The sequence below is a fragment of the Leptosomus discolor genome, chromosome 1, assembly GCF_034619465.1.
Source record: "Leptosomus discolor isolate bLepDis1 chromosome 1, bLepDis1.hap2, whole genome shotgun sequence".
In the NCBI taxonomy this organism is placed as follows: domain Eukaryota; kingdom Metazoa; phylum Chordata; class Aves; order Leptosomiformes; family Leptosomidae; genus Leptosomus; species Leptosomus discolor.
Genome location: NC_141391.1, coordinates 83,230,634 through 83,254,644, shown reverse-complemented (window position 1 = coordinate 83,254,644; position 24,011 = coordinate 83,230,634). Strand labels below are relative to the sequence as shown.

At 44.9% G+C, this 24,011-nt stretch overlaps 1 protein-coding gene across 1 annotated transcript; it reads right to left on the bottom strand.

Annotated features, from left to right (window-relative positions):
- Positions 1-21,446: 21,446 nt before the first annotated feature.
- Positions 21,447-23,137, bottom strand: TMSB4X (thymosin beta 4 X-linked). Its single transcript, XM_086461744.1, has 3 exons — positions 23,069-23,137; positions 22,320-22,433; positions 21,447-21,904 (listed from the first exon to the last, which is right to left on the bottom strand). Exons 2-3 carry the CDS (start codon positions 22,417-22,419, stop codon positions 21,870-21,872), a joined length of 135 nt encoding a protein of 44 aa, XP_086317870.1. The 5' UTR covers positions 22,420-22,433; positions 23,069-23,137; the 3' UTR covers positions 21,447-21,869.
- Between the last annotated feature and the right edge of the window lie 874 nt (positions 23,138-24,011).

The following is a 24,011-nucleotide window of genomic DNA, read 5'->3' as shown; positions in this document are numbered from 1 at the left end:
GTTTTGTTTGACAAAGTAAGATTCTGCAGTTGAGCTGAAGCTGGCTAAAATGCAATGCAAGCTTCAGCAAATGCTCTCAGTGCACTTACTGAGCAAAGCGTTGGAAGGACCAAAGCACCTCATGCATCCCTGCCTAAGTGAGGTTATACTGCATTTGATCAAAAAACAACTAGGATGTGAAAAAAATTAAGCATTGAGCATGAAAGCAGTAAACACTGAGTGAAGGGCTGCTTTAAAAAACTGTAGTTTTAGCACTCTTTACATGAAAATGAAATTAAAATGCAGTCATTTTCCATTTTCAAGTAAGCTCTGCTGCGATGTGTACTGCTAGCTGGACGTTAGTTTTAAATGCTATCAAAGCTCTTACAGCTTTTATTTTTTTCTGTCTCAAAAGAGTTCAGTGTCTGGAGGAATTTAAATTAACGTCACACCTTGGGACCAGAGTGCCTACTAGTATCTTTCTTGGTGAAAGCAGCACCCACGGATGCGTACAAACACCCCAGGGTCTAAGTCCCACCATGGGCTGCTGAGTGCCTATTTGGCACGGGAAGCTGGAGCGAGCCCATCTGCCGCATCCGTCTTCGGGCTTCCCAGCACAAAAGGGCTCAGTGAGTGCAATTAGGGCTTAAACCCCAGTGCTCTGGCTTTTGCTAGCACCATGAATAAATGGTGTAAGCCAGAGCAGGCCTCAGGCTGAACTGTAGGGATCTAAGTAAGGCCGAAGGGTGCCAAGCGGGGCTGCTAGGCATGTCCTGCAGGCTGTTTGGGAGGGGATGCTTCTTTTGTCCCACCTGGGTGCCTGCACGCCTCCTGTCCCCCACACACACCTCCTGCCCCACAAGAAATGCCTCCAGCAAAGCACAATGCCAGCACGACTGCATTTGCAGGAAATCATCACTTTTGCTCTCAACACACCTTTTCCTAGGAGAAAGACAAGCGGGAGGCAAGAATGACCCAACAGCCACGTGCAGCTACAGGTGCCCGAGACGCCTGGGCTGAGACGTGCCGGGCTGTGCGGTGCCTCCCTTTGCACAACCCTACAACTGCAGCAGGAAGTCTGCAGCAAGAGGAAATCCATCCCTTTCCCAAGGACAGCCCCACATGTGTTGGGGCACTTTGCTTTTTTCCTCCCACAGGACTGAGGCTTGGGAGGGTGTGCCTGCTCTGTTACTCATTTCAGAATCTTGGACTAAATAAATCCTCATCTGTAGGACTGGATACACTCCTGTCCTCTGCCTCAAGCTGGCAGAGCTCCCTCCCACGCATGGGTGCAGCTCTGGTGAGAGCAGCCCCAGGGAGCAGGGTGCCTGGAGAGCTGTTCCCCTTCAGCTACTGGGCAGCATAGCAAGGGCTCCATGCTTGTCGCCACCCCGACACGCCACAGCATAGCGGGTCGGAAAAATTCCCTTTTCTGGGAAAGCAGTCAATCTGCCTTCTACTGGGGAAAGATTTCAAAGCCAATTATCAGGAAGAAAGAGCGATTCTTTATTAATAGTAATAATAGTAATGGCAGCAGCAGCAGCAACAACAGATTGCATTCATCATTCTCTGCACTGAAAAGGTTTTAGCATTGTCTGTCTTTTTTACATGAACGGTTTCTGGGAAATTAGAGCTTATTGATTTCTCTGGGATTCATCCCATTCCCTGAGATTCAGCTCAGGTTTAGGAGGATCATTGCTGTGTGACCACAGCTGCTTCGCAAGGCAAGGTCAGTGGTTCTCTACCTCAGTAGGTACTTGTGGCCTTTCTTGGAGGCCATGTGCAGACATGTGGAGCCCCAGAGTCCTGCCCAAGCCACAGCTAGAGATTGAACGTATGCCCCTGGGAAAAAGATGTGAGAGTAAGGATTGTCCCCTGCAAGTCACTGCAATGAGATGAGCAGAGGAAAGGCCTTTCTATGACTACCATTGTAGTAGCTATGCAAGGATGACATTTTCCAGCAAACTCTTTTTCCTGAGAAAATGTTGAATTCTCCAAACATCTTTTCCAAGTACCAGTCTACAGAGAAAAGTTACTCCTGTACCCAAGCTAGGAGTTTCCAGTCACTTCAGAGCTGGCTCTTTCCTCCATCTTCCAGGTGGCTGTTTTCCTGCTCTGAAACCTCAAACATTTTCACAGGATGAAAATAAAGATTCTCAACCCCATCTCCTCGCAAACCTGTGTGGCACACTCATGCCAGGGAGAAGTGCACTGCCAATGAAAGGGACAGGACAGCCTGACTGCTACCTGTATCTACCCTCTGTGTCTCATCTGAGATCACATGCCACCTCACCTCTTCCACCCTGAGGCTCAGTCTGGCCTTTAGCCTCGTCCAGTGCAGCCCCTGCATGTGTCTTAAATTCATGCTCAGTTTCCCCTCCTTTTCCTGTTTTTGCACACATTTTCTCCTCGCTTCCTGTCACACTTCAGTGCTCCCTGTGCTTGAAAGCAAAACCCTTGATAAACGTCACTGGCGGTTACTACCATGAGCACAAGACAGCTGAGGTTAACCATCAACCTTTGTTTGCATCCCATAAGCACCTAAAAAATGAGCAGCAGCAGCATTTTTGGGACAAAAGGTTAAAAGCAAAGATTTTGCAGCGACAGTGGTGGCACCACCCAGTCCCACCACCACCTAAGGGGTGGCTGAAAACCTGGTCCTGACCACCACACCCGTGTAGGTTTTCTGGTGGATTTAAAGGGTAAGAAGATCCGGGAGCACCACGTACAGCCACGTGATATTTGTGTTGGCTTTTGCCTTCAGTTTATCATATCAAATATTACTCAGTTTATTGCCTGGTGGATTGATGGTTGCTCTGCATGGCAGGTGGTGACTTGGTGGCAATACCCTGCCCGGGGACAGCGCTGCAGTGGCTCCCCCACCTCCATAGCCCAAGCCTACGCCCACAGGCTCAGGGCCAAAAAGGACACAGGGGGACCATGGGAGGGAAAGCCCTGCTGGGTGGAAGCTCCTACATCCACTGCACACCTACCCCGTAGCCTCTGAGTTGTCTTGAAAGGGGTGCCAGTGGACCCCACCATGATCAAACAGCCATTTGCCCAGCCAGACATCAACACCCTTGTTGTGTGGCCACAGGCCAAAGCCACCTTCCTACATCCTCACAACGAATGAGGTGAAACAGAGCTGCTTCCAGAGACGCACAGCCTGACTCACGTTGTTAATTGCAGACAACAGGGCGGGTTTCTTCCTTGTCTGCTTGTCTCCCATCCAGCAGAAGAGTTCTTGAACCAATTGGCCAGAAGTGGTGGCACAGTTTAAGGTGTCGCTCACGGAGGTGCCTCACAGAACTGGCAGAAACCACTCCAGGGTCCCTTAAATTACCCGTGACTCACCCCTCTATGAAGTCATGCCCCTTTTGTGTTTATCTTTTTATTGTTTTTTATACTGTCTGATACTGTATCAGTTCTTTTGTTTTATTAGACATCCAGGTCAAGGGTTTTTGAACTTGCTTGTCGTTGTCTTGTTGCGCAATAAAATTATGTATGCCAGATTGAGAGAACAAAATTTTGGTTTCCAGTGTGGATTTCAATATTCCCTGCATCACATGTAGTTCTCCAGGTCTGAACACTTATTGAGTCAGTAAAGACTTCCTGAATTTATAACGAACAGATCATATGCGTTGTCCTCCAAGCACGTCCAAAGTTCCCTCTTCATGACCTCTGTCTGACTCCATCATTTCATGCCTTCCCTTATGTGAACCCTTAAACATTAGCCTGACTGAGCTAGTATTTTTGGTTTATGTTTTATACCACATAATTGCAAAATAAGTCTGGAAGGAGCTTTGAGAGGTTGTGAGGTAGAAAGACTCAATTTCATCCGGATATCTCTTAAATTAAGAACAAATTATTACTGACTCTACAGGCTCACAGCATCTCGGGGCAAGGATCTCTGCAGAAGGAATATAGGTTGAGGACATTGGCTGATACGGGTACAGGCTTGGGTTTGCAACCCTAGGCAGGAGAGGGTGCCATTATCTCAAGTGTGTGAGGTCTTCAGTGGATCTTCTCTGTTCCAAACATCAGAGTCAGAAGGATATCCCTGATACTGACAGGGAATTGATGGTCATCATGGGACTACACAGATTGCATTGGGTAAGAATGTTGAAATGCAAGCAACGCATTTGTTCGTCTTAATACTTTCACAAGCTTTTAAATAGTGAAAGTTGAAGAACTGCCCAGTTGTCTTTGAGGCTGGTGTACCTGTAGTCACTGCAGGAGGGTACAGTCACAGATAACAACATATGAATACAACTGATGCTGTTATGTGACTGAGTATTGCCTGCTTGGTGTAAATAATGTCAGAGGAGTCAACGCACTGCCAATATTTATCTCACTCCTTGGAGAAAAGGAATGACAGCAAGCCATAGCCAAGCAACGCTTCACAAGAAGCACTGCAGCACTGATCTGGTACGATAGCTTTAGTCTGGTAACACACCTGGTGAAAGAGCAGGGAAATAGTTCATGCTGTGACGATCATATGGTGTAAATTGTATATGGCTTCTGCTGCTCAGTGCTCATGCCCTAGCATGCAGCTACTAGTTTCCTGCTTTCATGCCGTGAGCTAAATTATCACCGAATCATAGAATAATTTAGTTTGCAAAAGAGCTCTGCAGGTCTTCTGCTCCAATAGCCCACTCAAAAGTAGGGTCAAGCTTACAGTTAGATCAGGATGCTTGAGGCCCTTGGAGCTTTGAAGATCTCAAGTGATGGAGGTTCCCCAACCTCTGTTTCAAGTGTCTGACTATCCTGAGTGTCATAAGCTTTTTTCTCATACCTAACCTGTTGCAACTTGTAGGTGGAAAGAGTGGCTCCATCTTCTCTATAACATCTCATTAAGGCTGGGTTTGATCCAGCCTGAGCAAACTCAGCTGCTGTCTCAGCCTTTCCTCTTATATCATGTGTTCCAGTCCTTAGTTGTTTTCCACTGGACTTGCTCCAGTATGTCAATGACCTTATTGTACTTAGGAGCCCCCAAAAACATTTTCCCAGCTGCAGTTTCCAACCCTCCATTGTTTCCAAACTTGCAAGAAGATCAAGAATGGTTAATCTATTTATTTAAAGGAAATAAAAGAAAAAGTCATGTCAGGGCACAATCCCTGGGCTGTCTCTGCACTTAGTATTAGACAGATGGCTTAGATTCCACCTGCGTCTCTGGAGGCAGATGCAGCTCAGATCTGAATGGGGAGCTGCTCAGCTGCGGCCATGTCAAATGCTGAGCATATGTCACAACTGCTGGTGTCAAGGGGAAGAGGGGAAAATAGAGCTTTGTGATCCTGTCCAAGTGTCCTGGAAATCAGCACCAGAGCCTCTTCTAGTGTTTCCTATTTGCTGTAGATATTAAAAGGACAGGGAAATTTTCCACAGTCGTCTGTCAAGTAAATAAATTTCAGAAAGGATAAAAGTCACATCTCCTAATGGCTTGTTCTAGAGTAAAATCACCTTCATGAGGGACTGCAGAAGCAGAGAAGTGGAACTGGCCACTTGTAAGACAGCAGAGTTCACAGGGAGGTAAGGATGTAAGCAGTAGCTCACATGGAGGTGAGTATAGGAGGATGGAAGGGATGGCAGCATCTGTATACCTGCCTAGAATAACAGAAAACCTTAGACTGGTCCCTGTCTTTCAGAGGGAAGTGTTTCTCTCGGTTGGCTGTATGGAGATCCTCAGTGCTGCTCTCATGAACTGCTCTGCCTAAGAATTAGTCTCCTGACCTCAGCTAAATTAAGTGCTGGAATCTCACCCTTAGCCCTTCCAATAGTGTCTCTCAAGATGCATCCCATGGTCCCATTTCTAATAATGTTACACAGCCAACTCACATTAATACAATCAATACACAACAATAATGCACAACATCATAACATCAATATTGACGAGCTTCATACCAGCTTACTCCTCGAATAACACACCAAGAAAAGTAAATGTTTGCAAGGAATTCAACTGTGAGCAGCAGTGTCTATGAAATATACCCAGGTGTCTGGACGGAAGTACTGAAAAAATGTGCATTTGCTGTGTCCCACTGAGTTTTCCTGTGATTATCTTTGACAGAGAAGCTTTTTGGTGCTTATTGAAATTCAGAGTCCTTTAGAGTATCTCAGGTTGGGCACTCAAACACAGTCATGTTCTGTCTTACTAGACAATCAGAAAATTCTAAAAGTTGAGTGCAAAAACATCTGAAAATAAAAAGTAGTGGGTCTAAACACACTGCTACATACTGCTGCCACAAGTAATTGCCAGCGGTTGTACCACAGACACGATCGCTATATCAGTGATTTCCTGGTGGTGGTCCAAAAATAATTGTACCATTGCTAGGCATGACTCAAGAAAAAAGAATTACTTTTGTAGCTGGAAAGAACCAAAGGGCACCGCATCCATCTGCTTGCCTTATGGCAGGCTCAGCTTGCTATTTATTGTGAGCAGCACTGTTTCGAATTCTACCTTCTGTAACTCGCACCTCTCCTTTTGCCCCTTGGCAGGGAGCTGACAGCTCTGAGTCAGCCGAGTCCTGTGGTCCCCACTCGAGCAGCCATACATTACATGTCAGTAAGTCTCACTGAGTATGCGGGAGTAGGAGTCAAGGAGAATCCGCTTCTCAGAGGGTGCAAATTACACGCTTAGCAGGCCAGAGAAGGTGCAAAGCACACCCAACTGTGCTGTTTTGGAGTCAGCTACATTCCTTCCCAAAGGCTGTTGCCTCTTCTTCCCTGTGGTGCGGAGCCCCCTGTCACGGGAAGGAAGGGGAATGGCAAATCTGGGAAGGAACAGGCTAAAGGCAAGGGAACAAATAGCTGCTGAAACTGGAATTAGCTTCTTGGTGGGGGTTTCAGAACAAATCTGTCATACTTAGCCTCTCTTTCAGCTATTGCAGAGAAGGACGTTAGATCTAACGATGAACCCAGCAGGTAGTGTATAGGAACAATATGGGCCAAAGTAGCAGCAACTCTCTCTTCTCTGTCACTTATTATAAGTATACTCACATAAATATACTCATTATTTATCAAAGACTAGAGTCCCCAGATTCTGCAGCATTACAATAGCCAAAATGACAGAGCACTTGCTGACTGTTTAGCACCTTCAGAGAACAAAATAAGGAGGAAAGTGGAAACTCACATTCAACTAAAGTCGAAAGTTGCAGTAGCACTGCAGGCACATCGGCTTCACAGGGTTTCCAGCCTCAGTTACTGCTGGAGGGCCCCAGTTTTTCTCCCCCTGCTTCCCTCAGCACCCCTCTGTTGAGCTGGCACAAGTCTTTATGTAACTGCCTGGAGAGCTGGAGCAGGGAAATGCTTTTGCCAGAAAAGAAAATGGTTTTGAGTGGCAGTTTTTAATGTTAGCTGGGGTCACTATGGGCCCATACCATCAGCTCTGCCAGCTCAGTGGAGGAAGTGACACTAGCATGGACATAATTCAGCAGGGTTTGGGAGCGAGAGGGAGGATAAGGCAGGATTACTTAAATTAAACGTCTAAGTGTGGCCTAAAATGAGTGAAATCTGCTTGCCAGGCTGCTCCCAGGGACCAGAGCTCTGGCAGGTCTTCCTCTGGCATCACACCAGCATCTGCCAGCATGTGCCCTCCTGTTCCAGTATCAGCGTGCTCCTTACATACTGCTGCTCTACCAGGGATACTTGCTGCCAAAGGAGACTTTTGCAAGAAGGCAGGGACTTCTAAATCCTTTTCAATTTGTACATCTCTCAACCTTTCCACCAGAGCCACAGAACCCCACATAGCAGATTTCAATGCTTGGTTTTCTAAAGTACCTTTTAAGCCAGGATTCCAGGTGGAAAGTTGTAGGTCCGAAATGCCAAGCACAAAAATGTGTTCTTGTTAAGGAGACCTCTGTCAGCTTGAAGGTCTTGGGCTGCATTTCCACTTTTGCTTCGTTAAATTTGTGCAAAGACAAATAGTTCCCAATATGCTAACTGAAAGTATTATGAAAGCCTGATAGCTAATGATTCATTAAAATGTGTGATAAGGCTGCCTGTGCCTTATCAAACAAAGGGCAAAATATCCAACACAACTACCCAATCAAACAGAATCAATTTATAACTACTTTGGGGATTCAGCTAATGTGAACAAAACCGATAGGGAAGTTTCTTGTAAAATCTCATCCAAAACAGGACTACAGGAGCTAGTTTTTGTCGGAAGTAACATAATAATGTCATAGAGTACCTGGGAGTTTTGCTGTGAACAAAGGGACAAAAAGGGAGGGATCTGAGAATGCCCTGTAATATAGAAATGAGCTGAGCCTCTCATCAACAGACAAAATTGACCTTGGTACACACTGAATAGAGCCTATATTGAATTACTTCCTGGAAGAGGTGAGGTGATGCTTATTCCCCAAGCTACCATTAATACCTACAGATCCCACTGTACCTGATACAGTGAAGTAGATTCCACAGAGTGCTTTTTCAAATTTGTCCTGAGCTCAATTTTTAAATGCCCAGTTCTGTAAGGACAACTTTACAGAAACAACTAGAATTCCTACTGAAAGCCAGGGTTTCCCTGCATACATGTGTCTGAATGAACTGGAAAGATTTTTTTTTTTAAAAGAAATACCAGTCATTGATACTGTTAACACTCCGACTACACTTCTTAATTGTGAGATATGCGCTACAGTCCCCTCCCTCAGTCAGTTTGTGTGGACTCTCTGGGACTCTTCATTTTCATGGGAACGCTAGGGTCTATCCTTATGAATCAACACAAAGGAACAGAGCATGAAACACTGTAAATCAGGAAACATACGGGAATAAACCCAAGAAGTGGAAGACAAAGAAAGAGGAAAAACATATTCATAAAGGCGGTAGGGCTAGGCAAATGCTAAATAGGGTATATAAGTGTATATATTGCCCTATAAATGCTTCACATAACTATGAAGGTCTATACTTAGAAGTTTTAAATTTAATATTCTGTGGGGCTTACATACATGATGTCCTAAATGTGGCATTCACCCAACATACAGACCTATATAAAATACTGCTACTAAAACAACTGCACAGAATGTAGAAAAAGCAATATAAGACCATCAGTTAGATCTTTTTATATGGGAGATCAGCCATGCACACATTTTAATGTTCTTTTAAGTTACTGGAAGAAAATCAAAACAGCAAGAAGTTAATGACAGTAACAAACCTTGATATTTGGTTCATTTCATGGGGGATTTATGAGACACGTATTTTATAATGTTTTTACTAAGATTGCTTTGCCTAAAGTGGACTAAGTTTTTAGGCTTTCACCCTGAAGTCAAAAGTTCTAATAAATCAAATAACATCCGTAACTTTCAGTTTTCATAAGAGAAAACAACAAGGCATTGCCCTGTCCCAAGCTTGATCTTCTAAATGACGGAGATTCTAGTTAATATTGGTACCTGTTGAAATTATATCAAGAATATAAATCAAAGGACTGTACTGCATAACAAAGGTGTATGTTTGTATGGTACAAGCTCCACTGCTGCTCCAAATTGACTGAACGTTTACCATTACGGTAAAACTAACCAGAAGACACAGGAGAGGATAGGTGATAAAAGTGAGGTGAAATTAGAGGCTTATAAGCTATTACAGGAAAAAGACAGTTATTCATTCCAGCCCTATTATTTCGCTGCTGAGATATGACTTCCTGCTGTGAAACAAAATCACTGGCCACAACTGACAAAAATATTAAAAAGATACGAGAATAATAAACCCACTACCTATTCGAAACTTCATTTAATCCTCATATATTCATGCCTGCTTTCTGAAGGTGGTAAAGTATGTATATTCTTGTCAGTTAAACTACTGACTGAGTTAAAAGTGTGGGTTTTTCCAAAAATCATCATTGCCTTAAGGGATAATTCATGTATGATTGAATGTCTGAAAAGCAAAGAACGAATACAGTAGGACCTAGAGGAAATAAAAGGTGTCACCTTATGTGTCTAAGTGTTGAGTCTGTAACTTTTGTCTAGCTGCAGACAAACCTGGAGCTAGAAATCAAACATTTCTCTAAGCAATGATAGTGCAGCCTCAGGCTACCTTTTTATTTTGGTGAGTGTGTTGCCAGTTGCTGAGGGATGAGGAAAGGAAGGACTGCTCTTCAGCAGGGACCAGCTTCCTCACCTGTAAGATATGCGAATGGCGATGAGGAGCCAGGACTGCTGTTACTCCCACAGAAGGAACATCCTTTCCCTTTGGCTTGTAAAAAAGGCTATGCGTGCCGGCACTTTTCTTTTCCTAACCAAACCTAGTAATACCAGGTAGTAAATGGTGTGTCAAGACTCGGGGTGGATATAAATTTCCACAGTTCTTCTGAGCTCCATTCATGGAGCCATCCACTCCCTGCTACTCCAACTGAGTATTTGAAACGTAACCCACAAAGAGTGCAATAACAGGTTCTTGTTGTAAGGGTATCTGCACCATCTATTTTAGGCTGGTTTGGTGATCTAACTTCTGTGCAATTTGAAAGACTAAAATTAGCAGACAAGTTCCCTTTTAAAGTCAAAAGAGTAGCAGTAGCTAGCTGAACATCTCCTTGCTTGTTGAGATAAAACTGAAGCATGATTTAGCATCAAAAATATTTGTCAGCTCGGTCAAATACACAGTCATTCTTAAAATATTAGCAAGAATGGTATATGCAAATTAACAGCCAGTTTTCATCTTTTGTGTATATCATTTGCCTTAAGCAGCACAGCATACACTTTAATAAATAGGATACTGCAAAATTACACTGGAGATATTTCTTCATTTATCAACTACTGTAATGTTTGAATGTTCATAAGCACTCAAGTATATTTGTCTGCCTCACTGGAAATAATGTTTTGTATATGAGGAAGGAATGTCTGCCTGCGATATGCTCCTTCTATGTAAGCAATAAACTGTGGACAAATTGTACCGAATTTGTAAAAATGGCCTCATTACTGTCAAAAGCAAGAATAGTGGCTGAAGGCAATGGGCAGCCTATTACCATAGATACTCTGCATCTATGGAAAATGCAATCTGTAAGGGCCCACTAACACGAAGATGTGTCACAAAGGACAATTTCTCAGACTTCATTAAATCTATTGAAAGAATTCAGTGTATATGCCTGAAATTCAGCGTGGTGTTACAGATAATTCACATTTGCAAAGACCAAAGCACAGGCCTTGATCACCTAATAGATTGATTTATCTGAACAGAGAAGAACTGGGTACTTAATCCTGCCAAATCTTTGTTCATCAATGTGGTGTTTACTCATGTGACTAGTCCCACTGGTTACTGCCACCTTTACCCAGACTCAAGCATGCCCATCCCATAAACAGCCCTTCACACAGAAGCGGACAAGTGTGTAAACTGCTAGTGATTTCTTCGTAATCGTAAGCTTTCATTAGTTTGTTCTCTCTAGCGGCCCATTTTCTTTTAACACTGATAACATTTTAGAAAGACACTATGCCTGAAGACATGTGTGATTAAGATGCCCATAATACAGCACTGATGTAAGCTATATCACTTCGGTATAAAAATCAATAAAAGGGAATTTTAAAACAGATGTTAAGTACTGCATGGTACTCCAGCTTCCTATCTATCTTTTAGTGCCGCATGCATCTTTGGATACAGCTCTGTGTGAAGGATGATGGGCAAGATGCTCTGTCCCAGGGGAACCAGTGCCCTGGGCAGTCCCCTCCTTGCTGTCTCTGGGCCAGCAGCAAGTAACAAAAATGACCAGCTACTCTAGATCATTTGCCAGAACTGGGCATGAGGGGGTGGTCCTTTCGCCCGGCCTCCTTTGTGGGGCTGCACAGAAGGAAGTTGCCAAAGGCAAGACTCTAGCTGGGGCTTGCTGCTTCCCTGGATGTATCCAGCTGAAGTCGTGGTCACCCTTGCCACTACCTGTGGCTCCGCTTTGTTGCCTGTACTGGGGTCCCAGGAAGTCCTGCAGAAGGAACAGTGGTCTTGCCACTGAGCAAGGCAGTGGTCAGAGCAGAAAAAACCTCGACCAAACAGTACAAGCCTTATTCTCTCGGCATTTAGAAGCACACTCCATTTGGAAATTGCATCTTCTGTGTGTATGTGTGTTATAAACAAAGGAGTCTCACATCCATTCAGGCTAGTTTTGCATCGGGTCTAATCCTGACCAACAGCAAAGCTGTCTTCTGTCCCTGTTGACTCTAGTGAGAAGCAGCAAAGATTCACTGGACTCCACATGGAGATTTCATATGTGTTTGCCTTCGCATATATGCCAGTCCCACTACACACAGTCTGTTAGCTTATGGTACTGCTGACAAGAAGGACATACAGCACCTCCACATCCCTGCTGTGCGAGATAAGCCTACAGTACTGATATAAAATGTAATTGATTTCACTGGCACAGCCTAACCTGCAGTTCACAGGCGAGATACTAAAATAATTTAAAGGGATCAATAATCTGCTATTAGATTGCAACTATTAATATGTGATATTGCTCTTTCGAAACCTCCAGTGAACAATTTGTAATGGCTTCCTTTCTTTCTCTATAACTTCAGCATCCTTCTTTCTTTCTCCTTCCATATATATCCTTCATATATACTTGTCTGAATGCTCCTGGAGGATGACATGTAGGACAAAAAGATATACCGAGACATAATTACACTGGCATAGCTAACAGAAAAGGCCTAGATGTTTCAAATGTCAGTAGATCTGAAGATGTGTGGGCAGGATTTACAACACTAGTATGTTGCCACTGGTAACTGACTGCATTTTTAACCTTCCCACTGCTGGCTAGCAGCTTGAAAGAGGATAAGTCTGGGGACTTAGGACTAGAAATAAACAAGCTCATTAAAAAACCCTAAAACTCATTGTTGCAAAGCTGAGACAAACAAGGGGAAGGACTGCATAAAGGTTAGATAAGAGCTTTTTCTTCCTGACGGGCAGCCTACACAGCACCTAACCCTTCCAGTTTGCTGACATGCTGATGCTTCCTCTGCTGGCTCAGCTCTGAGGGACTGGTTTTGGCCATTCCAGAAAGAGGGGAAAGGAAAAAGTGAAGCTTTTGCTGGGAGTATTTTAAAAGCACAGACATCTCAGGCAGAAGATATTTGATCGAGTCCCACTGTCGAAAAGTTGGCAGCAGCATCTTGCTGAGAGTGAGCAATTTGGAGACACCAAGCAACCTGACAGACTATTAGACTGTAAAATGGAGTCAGACATATAATCTGAAGTAGTGGGTAGATGCTGGCAGGGGTGGTACACCCCCAGTTTGGGTATGACAAGCAAGGACTGAGGAGAAGGCCAGGCTTCCTGGGCATGTAACAGTGGTATTATTAGGGTGCTTGTCCAGAGGGAGGGGTACGCATTTAGGGAACGAAAGAAAATTCAGTGAAAAAAAAGAATATGTGAAAGGAGATAGAAGAGAAACCCTTGAGATACGCAATTGCACTTCATATGTCATGCAGAGAGGGGATACTCCCATTCCTTCTGAGAAGTGCTCGTTGCAACAGTCCTGCCTTAAGAGGCCCCATACAAGCTAATATCATAAACTGGGGGGAGTTGCAAGGGACTAAAATTATGTTGTTACCCTATTTGAGTGTAGACATTCAAATAAAAAATGGCCTGATGTGCAAGTGCCCTAAACATCTAAAAAACTCACTGAAATGAAGGAAAACACACCTGCTCAGCACCTTGACGTTTCATAGGGCCTTTACTTCAGCAAGGAGGGAAACTTCATGGGAAGCTGTGAGCATCCAGCTGCTCTGTCAGCGATATCCGTAAATATGCATTTAGGAGTCTTTCAGACTACCAAACTGAAAATTGTTTGAAACCATTCCCAGTCTCAAAACACTATCTGCTGGGGATTTTTTTGATCTCAGAGAGCACAAACCATAGAGAGCCACAGCGTGGCTTTTGCTGAAAACAAACTCTGTGCCTATCAGCTCACAAAGTCCAGCTGTAAAAATGATATAAAAGAGACGGTGCTTGTGCTGCAATGCATGTGATTAAACAGCTCTGTTCCATTTAAAGACCTTTTGGAGAATGCCAGACTGTTCCTAGCTTTAACCTTTAAAATGCAGCAAGGACTTTGAGAGCTACTTTGGCATTTCTCAGTGTAACCCACACCTCCCACATACAGCAGAGATGACTTTAACAAGCAAAGCACCAGGGAACGAGTTGTATATGAGTATGTACAGCCTATGGACCCCTGTAAAAGGGTGCATGTCTCCCAGAAAGGTTTTTCACCTGTGTTCCTCTTGGCATCACACTAAATCCTCATGCTGAGAAGTGGCATCGTCTATAATAGCCTCACTCATTTTCAGAGCTTCCCCTTCCCCCCTCCACTTAATGCTGACAAACTAACTACCAAGAGCAGAGCAGGCAGCAGATTTTTGTGTATCTCTCAGAGTGGTAATTAAAGTTGCTCAAAAAAAAAATAAAAATAAAGAAACATGAAGCTCTTCCTGGGAGCAATGTTTTCTGCATGGTCCAAGCAAGCATGAGCTGCTTTTGTAGTCGCGAGTTGTGGAGACGAGACTGTCTGGGCTCCGTCTATCCCGCCCTAACATATCAGAGCAGAGTTTTCTTATACCTAATCATGCTGAAACAATATGATGGGACTAAAATCATTGATGCCTTCAACTGCATTTCTTGTAATGCTTTGTTTGCTACTGCTAGGGAATAGGAATATTTGTATAAAGCTCATTGTGTATTGCTTTCTCGTGGAAGTCATTTTACTATGCCCTCCATGATAACTTCTCATGGGATCTTCTAGCCTTTGACCTAATCTAAGGACAAGATTTTTCTGAAGACCTAGGCATCAGGCTCCCTATCAAGAAAAGCCTTTATACACAGTGTAGTACCCTTAACCTAGTAATTAAGTTCTTTAAGTAACGGAGTTACATACGAGCTGGTTTGCCCCCTTCCTAGGATGCAAACCAGCCCTAAACCCAGGACTGAGCCTGCATTGGTAAGGTTATGGCTGGTCTATACACCTGCATAGTACTGGTAGGGCTCAATCATTTTATGGTACTTCTCTGTATGTCTGAGACTTCATAACTAGGACCTTCACTGTCCAAGACTGAAACTAGTAAGCACAAATAACAAGAGAAGGCTTTTTTGCCAGCTCCTTTCAATTCAATCAACTGATCAATGCCCTCTGCTCTTACAAAGTTCTTTTTCCATCGCTGCCTGTGTTTCAAAAAAATTTGTTCCTCTGTGTTCCTCCTGACCCCAGGATGGCAAAGAGATAGCAATGTCACCCACTGTTCTCACCTCTAGGCATGGCAGAAAAAGCACTGGATCGGAAATCACTCAACATCTGGGCATCTCTGAAGGGCAGGCAGAGGAGAGCGAAGGGCACGGGAGCTGATATGAGAGGCACACAGGAGCCTGTGACACCCCAAAACAACCACATGCAGCTAGCACCAGCCCTGAGATGGGCCGGAACTGGCCTGGTTTTGAATAGCAGCATGCAAACCATCTAGCAATGAAATGAGGTGACAGGAAAGCTGAATAGAAATGCTAAAATAAAAAAGGCTCAGCTGCCCTGGGGCATGACCTGGGGCTGTCCTCAGGAGCCCACCCTACAATATTGCCAGCTGAGTGACAGTGCGGGTGACTTGCCTACACAGTCCCTCTTCATGAGAATACACAATGGTGGGAATAAACCTGCTGTGAGCCTGGAGGGTGCTCAGCATGCTGAAGATGGTTTTCTCTCTGGGAATGTACATGCTCAGGGCCACGTCTGCTTTTCTGTTTGGGGATGTCACTCTGAAATAGCTTCCTTTTTGTCAGCATTGGTTACTCTCGTTGTGCATTAAGAAAAAGGGACAATGCAAAGAATGGACTTTTCTCAAGCAATTGTCTCTTGGTCCTCCTCTCTTGGCTTTCTTTTCTTCAGTGGAGTATAAGCTGCCTATGCCAACTGTAGAAACCAAAGCTTTTTAGTAATTTTATTTTAGTAATAAGCCAATTGTTGAGGATCCACCAAATCATTGGGGCATTGCATGCATGCAAAGGCACAGATGAATACAGGAAGTCTGGCAGAAGCAGTCATTGGCAAGAAGGGAGAGCAAGCAGTCACATTTTCAAGGCAGTCTATAGTCTATCGCAGCCTTGGGTCTACTTGGTGTACAAATCAGCCATGCTTGCTGCAGGCGATCCCCATTCAGACTTCTGGTTTTACCAAATCTGTGCCCATGAGTCAGCTCTGTTCCTGAAGGAACAGTTTCTTCACTACACACATCTACAGATCCCTAGTTTTATGACAGGCACCAAGGTGCTACCATACTACCTTGAAAAAACAGTGGTGATAAAGTCCAAACAGGTATTTCTTTGTCCAACTTTACTGGACACCAAGGTGTAAACTAGCATCTCCTTTTTCTTGTCTGAGTTTGATATGGCCATTTCCTTTGTAAATGATGAAATCACACACATGACATCCCAGAAATCAGTTAGAAAAGGTTTCTTTCTATTTTTCTACTTGGTTCACACCTTGGTTTCGATATTTATAACTGTACAGTCTGAGAGAGGACCACAAAAGCCTCTAAAGCTGACCTAAAATTAGCTTTCATCCGTAGTGTTGTCCAATACCAAATTAGGACCCTTTGGAATCATAAGGAAGTGTTATGAGCCCTTTGCCAAAAAGCTGAAATTTCCATCCCTCAGGAAATATCATGCCATGTCAGATCTTGTCACATATATAATACTGACTGCTATTCCCACTACACAGTGGGTCAGTGTAATTTCTGAGAGGCAGTGCTCAGTTTGGGGGGGGAAGGATGAAGAATATCCCTATGTTGGCTCAATTTTCTTACACAGGCTAGATGATACAGAGTAGGTGAGGTGAACTGAGACGCATGAAAAATTAATCCAGCAAGTGATTTTTCAGATTATTATGTAGCTCCAAAATTCTCTACATCATCTTGCATCAAAATCTAGCTGTGCAGAGGGCCTTAAAGATAAATTCCAAAGCTGCATGTGCTGTTTGAAGAAATATTTCTCTATTTCAAAACATTTTAAAATGCTGTACCTGAGTAATATAAACCATACCATACATAGTTATATGTCAGCTGGAAAGGAAGCACCATTATAGGAAATAAAACATAAACTAATATCTATGAAAATTTGTAAAATACATTAGGTGAGATTTGAACCATCTGAGAGCCTGAATTTCATCCTTTTGGTCTAGAGAGAAGCAGATTTCAGCTAGTTCATCTGCCGTATTTTAGAGACCTGAATGTTGCTGCTGTAGCTTCAAACTGCTGGAAGAGACTAGGGATAACTTAATTATTCATGGTAAATACTATAGAACATGCAAATGCATTCCTCTCGGGTTTTTTTCTTTCCTTCATTTTCAAACAGCTCTCTAGTCAATTCATAAGTGTAGTCAATATTCATCCATATTACGCAAACAAAGGGCACGGCAAATGTCTATTCATAGAATATGCTGTGTCTATCTACAAAGTCACATGAGATTGTTTCCAGACCCAAATTTCAAGCCCTGGAACACATGCCAAAGATAAAATGATTGGAATGACAATACTGGGAAAAGTTTTCTCATCACCGAGAAACCTTTGGTCAACGGAATGACAACTTCTTTTTTTCCAAGACAATGTTTTGATTGAACATATTGTGAATATCTGGGGACTATTCAAATGCAGGAAATATATTTAAATTAGAGTAAATCCAACAATTCATTTGCAAAATACTGGTGAATGAAAAAGCTGTGTTAGGTAAACAATAAATCCAGAGACATCAGAAAACCTGAGGCCATAGGAATTCTGAATTTTTAAAGAAAATAAAGGAGATTTACTCTTTACAGCCTCACTCTGCTATTCTTTCCGTATCATGGCCTGAACCTAATGCTACAGATTTGACTGTGCTTTGCCATCAGCATCCTGTTATTGTGAGGGAGCCATGGTTGGAGAATCTCCGAGTTGCCAATTCTCATTACATTGCCTGAGTCTCATCATGCCTGAGAGTTTAAGCCCAAGCTCCAAGAGACTGAAAAATCTCCTGAGAACCTCAGCTTTTGATTACAAGGAAAAAAGGAATGTTGTAGTCCTGATGATTGCAGAAACAAGAGAAAAAAATGTATTTTTGCTGTGTTCCCAATATGCTGAAGGCTAATTAACCCAGAGGCAAAATTAAACATCTCTCAGAACCCACTATGTTTGAATTTAATTTTTTTTTTCCTAAGCAGGAAGGAGAGAAAGTCAGAGAGGGGTCTGACATTTTTAAAACCTGGTAAAAACAATACTAGAATTCAGGTCATTACCTTCAGCTGAAAACAGAGAGAAAAATGGGCTCTGCCTTGTCGTAAGTCACAGAATTTTGAAATAGGTGTATGGTAAAGAGCAGAGCTTTTTAAAAAACTCATCGTATCACAGGAACAATAGCAAATTACTCTGTCAGACAGTGTACAAATAATGGATAAATGTTGTCTGGAATTGCCTTTCTCCAAATTAACAAAATAGCCCATTTTATTTACAATTCCGTTGCCTTGCCTGTTGAATTGAAAATGCACAAAGCTGGCGTATCAGATGATCTCACGGAAGGCAGCTCTGCCAAGACTGCCATAGGTTGCTTTGCATAGTCATCCTACTGTATATCAACGAATAAGCATGAGCTGCATTTTTTATGTCTTCACACCCCTTTTAGCATCAGCCCTGCGGAATTACTGCACTGAATGCTGTGTTATGTGCTCATTTTATTTTATACGATGCTTGGATTAGCACACTGTTCCTTATTAATAAAACTATGTTGTGCAGCAGCTGTATGTGGCAGCCATATATGATTACAATACACAATAGGAACTGCTCATTTCTGCATTGTTTCTAGGGAAGTAAAGGGTTACTAGGGGAAGTGGTGTTTTATCACACACTCAGCATTGCACAAAAATAGCCCAGAAGACCAAAATGCTTGCATTAAAGTCTCCACATTTCTGTAATTAATTTTAATACCACAATGATCTATTTTGGATAGCATTAGCATATGCTTTCTGTCCAATATATGCATAGCTAGTAATATCTGGGGAGGTGCATGAGAGTGAGAAATTTTTTTCTTAAACACTGAGAAAGGAAGAATTTGGTTCATTACTTGAGGGCAGAGCTGCTCTCCGCGTAGCCTCGACAGAGCTGCCTCTCTGCTGGGGGTGGGGAGGCAGCATGCCAGACACCGTAAAAGCCTTCGTCTCATAGGGCTGGGATAATGTGACTGCACAGCGTGTGAGATCAAAAACCATATGTGCCTTCCTGTTTCTGATGACCCTTTTTCATAACCAGGTTTTGGGCTGTATTTTTTTTTTCTAGTCAATTTGTTGCTGGTGAAAGTTTCTAGACTGACAGCCAAAGAGATTTGTCTCCTTTATTAGCCACAGCCAACAATCAGCGCAGACATAGTCCCGAATATTACAACCGATCCATCCGAGTCTTCATTTAGGTGTCAGATGTGACCACCTCAATATTGCCTATGCAAAGCACGGTGAACATCTGCCACAATTTTCTCTGAATATATGCAATTTGACCTGGAAGGTTTACTTTCCAGTTGATTTTGTATTTTATTCACTCTTTGATGCCAGAAACAGAGCTCCTAACAATAGTAGCAGCTTATTGCCCTATCTTCTGAAAGCAGATCTGAGCCTCACCACCTCTTACCGTGTGCCTGAGGCCACCAGGCACGTCGCAGACAGTGGTACCCTTTGGCCAGCACTGTCTTCTGATCACTTTGAAGTTGCAATTGGGAAGTCAGAGGCCTTGTTATCTCATGGTTTTGCTGAACTACGCTGGCTTACAACATGCACTTTAATTGACTTACACCGAGCTATCTGTATCTCATGCTTTGCTTCTCTCAGAAAGACATTGCTTTGGTTTTCTTCCCATAGATCTCTGACTCCGCAGTAAGCAAGCACACGCTTCTATTCATCTGCACACGTACAGTTCAGACTGTACACTTCTGAATTTAGTCATGTTACATCCTGTGTTACCTGATTAAGATCAGTAGCTGGGAGTAGATTGTTAATTGACTTTTCAGAAACTCAGCTAAAAGTGTCTTATGTCTCTCCCATTATATATGGGGAATAAAATAAAAGCTTGAAACATTTACAAGCGCAAGAAATGGTTCACTTCATTCCTGACCTCATCAGCTCAAGTTACTGTGGAGGTCCTTATGCCACCAGGACTTCCCATATCTTCCAATGGACTGCACCAAAACCTCTAAGGCCTGAACCCTAGATTGTCATCAAACACTTGATTCTGCAAGTTTTCCAGTGCTCTGGGGCTGGGGACTGCGCCTGCGAGCACACAGCATCCCAGGGCTCTCTCGTTCTTCAGCAGCATGGACATCCACCAAACCTCCAAGGAGAGGAGCCCCATTTCCCTCACTGGTGTAAACTCAAGGACAGTTTGTTGCTGCAGTCGGATGCTGCTAGGGAGAGGCAGGAGGCTGAAACCCCAAATGTACGTGACACCACCCCCCCCCCCCCCCCCCGACCCCCCCAAGTCAGCTGCCTCAGCAAAACCCAGGCTTCCCCATAGCGACTAATTTTACTTTATAGGAAACTAGCTGAAATGAGTATCAGCTCCATCCCTTAAGAGAAAACTAAGGCACTGCAGAACTATGCTCACCCCCCTCCTACAGGCTACCCAACATTTTTTTTTGCAGCATGTTAATTAATTACTCACTTTAAAGTGAGTAATGCCTACTAAAGTCAACTCCTACTGATCTCCCTGGATCACAGGTTTTACCCGCTGTCATTTGAGGAAAAATAACCAAAAAAGTGTCCCAGGCCTAAATGAACTGCCATAAACCAGCAACGTGGAGTGTTGCTATTTCCATATAAGATTTATCATCTTCATTTTGTAAGTTACCATGGGGTTTTTTGCCCCCAAATAGTCAGTTTTGCATCAGTAAAAAAAACATAGTCTTTCATTCTTAGGATCAAGTTGCCGTTAAGAGCTAAGTGTTCAAAACAGGAGCAACAATTTAGTAAAATCATTTTTATTTGCATGGAACACCAACCACTAAAATAGCTTTAGGATACTAAAAGGCTTATGTTCAATCTCGGACTTAAAATTCAAGTTACATCTTCCTTCAAATACTGTAACAGCAGAACAAGCCTTAATTATTAATTAAACTCATTATGGATTTATACAACCCAGGCTGAATCTCTGCAACAGTACATAACAGTTCTTAGTAAGACAGCTATGCTACGGGCAGGGCAAAGCAACACACATAACCAATTTTTTTTTGCCTTTATCAATCTCTATATTAAATATTAAAGAAGAAATATTTAAAGTGATATACTCACATGGTAACAAATTATAAGACATGCAATTTTTAACTGAAATTTGTCTAAAAGCTAGCTTCGAGGATCGTGAATTTATCTATTGGTGAGAGCATGAATTGAAAAAAATTAGAATGGTGACTGAGGTTTGAGTCATCTCCAAAGGTTTCATAGTATCCCATGTCTCAGTACTGGCTTCTATTGCTTCATATCCTTTGATACAGTTCTCCAAATAGAGGACATAAATACCATCCAGGTTTTAAAACATTTTATTTGCATATTAAAAAAATTGTGCATTCCAATAATTAAAATCATTTGAACAAAAAAAAAATGGCACTCGATTAACTGCATTTTACAGCTCGCAGGACCTTGGTACAGCTTTGCATTTATTCGTGTGTTACTCTAGTTTACTGTAGTCCCACCCAAGTTCTTCTTTCATCAACATGCAAGCTCTTTCATGCCACCAGGACCAAAGCCAGACAGGCAGAGGGAAAGGCAGCGCCTTCATTCAGTGTCAGTAGTTCTCTCTATTCTTTTGATGTGAAAGGGGCAGTACAGTCATTTTAAACTTTATCCAACCTCTTTGCATCTTACAAAGTTAAACAGCTAAAAGAAGTAAAATAAGAAGGCAATGCTTGTGGAATGTACAGTGCATAATTTGGAAGGGCAGATTTCATTACGATTCACCCGCTTGCTTCTCCTGTTCAATTGCTACAGAGGGAAGAAAAAAAAAAAAACAGAAAAGGAGAGAAAAAAAAATAAAAGATCGAGAACCTGAAATGCATTCACATGACAATTCCTACAATTTGCAAAAATACATCTAACAAACACATTGTAAAAATACGTATTTCTTTCTATAGCTACCAAAATAGAAACGTAAGCAACTGCAAATTAGTAATTGTAAATGAAGCGCTACTACGCGGCGGGTCCCGGGTTTTCGCTGCCTGGCACAGCCGCAGCCGTGCGTACCCTCCTCCCTTCCCCCCCCCCCCCCCCCCCCCCCCCCCGGCTCCCCGCCCGCCGCCCCTCTTTGTCTCCTCCCGCCTCCTTCCCTGCCTGCCCCCCCGCCCGCCCCCCCCTCCCTCCCCCCCCCCCCGCCCTGCCCCCCTGCCCTGCCCGCACTCACTTTCTTTTGAAGGCAGCGGGTTTTTCTCTTGCGTCTCTGTCTTCTTCAATTTGGACTTGTCAAATTTCTCGATCTCGGCCATGTCTGGTTTGTCGGACATGTTGGCAGGTGGCTCTGCGCACACGGGGGAACAGCCCGTTACCCCCGGCCAGGGCTCCCCAGCACCCCCCCCCCCCACCCCACCCCCGGCCCCAACCAGCCCCGCCGCCGCGGGAGCCGCAAACTCAGCGCACGCCGAAAATAAGGCACTTAATCCCCGGCATACTTAAAAAGAATAATAATAACCATAATAATTTTAAATAGCGTTAGTGTAATCCCGCATACAAGGCGCTGCAGCTAGCCGCCAGCCGCCGCCACCGCCGCCGCCGGGGGCGACTCCCAGCCTTTGCGCGCTGCGGAGCACAATAGAAGGGACGCGCCCGGCGCTGACCGCGTTTTTAACTCCTTAAGGGGAAATTAATTTAAAAAAATATATCCCTGGGACGGCAACAAAGCCGGCTCGCACGCCACCGCAGCGGCGCGGCCCCCAGACAATACCTCTTCTCCCCAGACAATAGCCCCCCCCCCCCCCCGAACAATAGCCCCCGCGCCCTTCCCTGCCCTGCCTTGCCTTGCCTTGCCTTGCCCGCGGTGCCTCCCCGGCAGGGGTGCCGGGCAGGGGCCCGTGCTGGCCGCGCTGGGGGACCCGGGGGGAGGCTGGGGGTGGGTTGGGGAGGGGGATGGGGGGGTGTGGGTTTGATGGGACCTACCGGTGTCGCCGCGCGGTGATGCTCAGCCCCGCCGCTCGGTGCTGCCGCCGCTCCGTACGCCAGTATAAAGGGCGCTCGCTGGCGGGGCGGTTTTATCCCCGCGCCTATGCAAATGACGGTGATGTCACCCGCTAACCATTTTGCCGCTTTCCGCCTTTTTCTCTCTCCCCCCCCCCCCCCCCCTTTGCTTCCTTCCCCTCCCTCCACCGCCCCGCCCTCCCCCGTGCACACGCACACACAGCTACATACACACACGGGCACGCACGCACACCCTCAAAGCCGAAAATCGCCGCGGTGCTGGTCCCCGCCCCAGCCGCTGCCAGCGGGAGGGACCCCGGGGATGGCCCCGGGGGGGGGTGGGGTGGGGTGTGGGGTGCCGGCCGCTGCCCCAGGCTCCCCGGCTCCCGCCCCGCCCTGTCCCGCCGTCCCGGGGCCGGGGCGCGTCCGGGGCGGGGAGGGGCAGCCGCCGGTGACCTTCCGCAGCGGCGGAGCTCTGTGGTCGGTGTGAGCCGTGCGGCGGTTTTGAGCAGTACCAGCTCGCTGATGGTTTTACTCAATTTTCCGCATTTAGAAGGAAAAGACCGAAACCCTCGTCCCTTCAGAGCTCCGGGAGCTGCCCCCGCCCTCCCCTTCCCCCCACCGCCGTCTTTGCAACCCTGCTGCAAAGGGAAGAAATAACCACCACCCCCCCCGCCCCACAGACACCCCGGCCAGGCCAGGCCAGGCCAGGCCACGCCGTGGTGCCGGTCCGGCAGACAATGTCTCCGGCCAGCTGCCGCCGGGCCCTGCCCGCCAGCCCCGCTCCCCGGCAGCGGCTCGGCCCCGGCTCGGCCCCTCCCGCCCGACCCTGGCTGCCTGCGGCTTTGGGGGGGGTGTGGGGGGGTGTCCCGGTTGGGCCAGGCCAGCCACCACCCCGCCGCTGCAGGGCTCCAGATATCCCCAG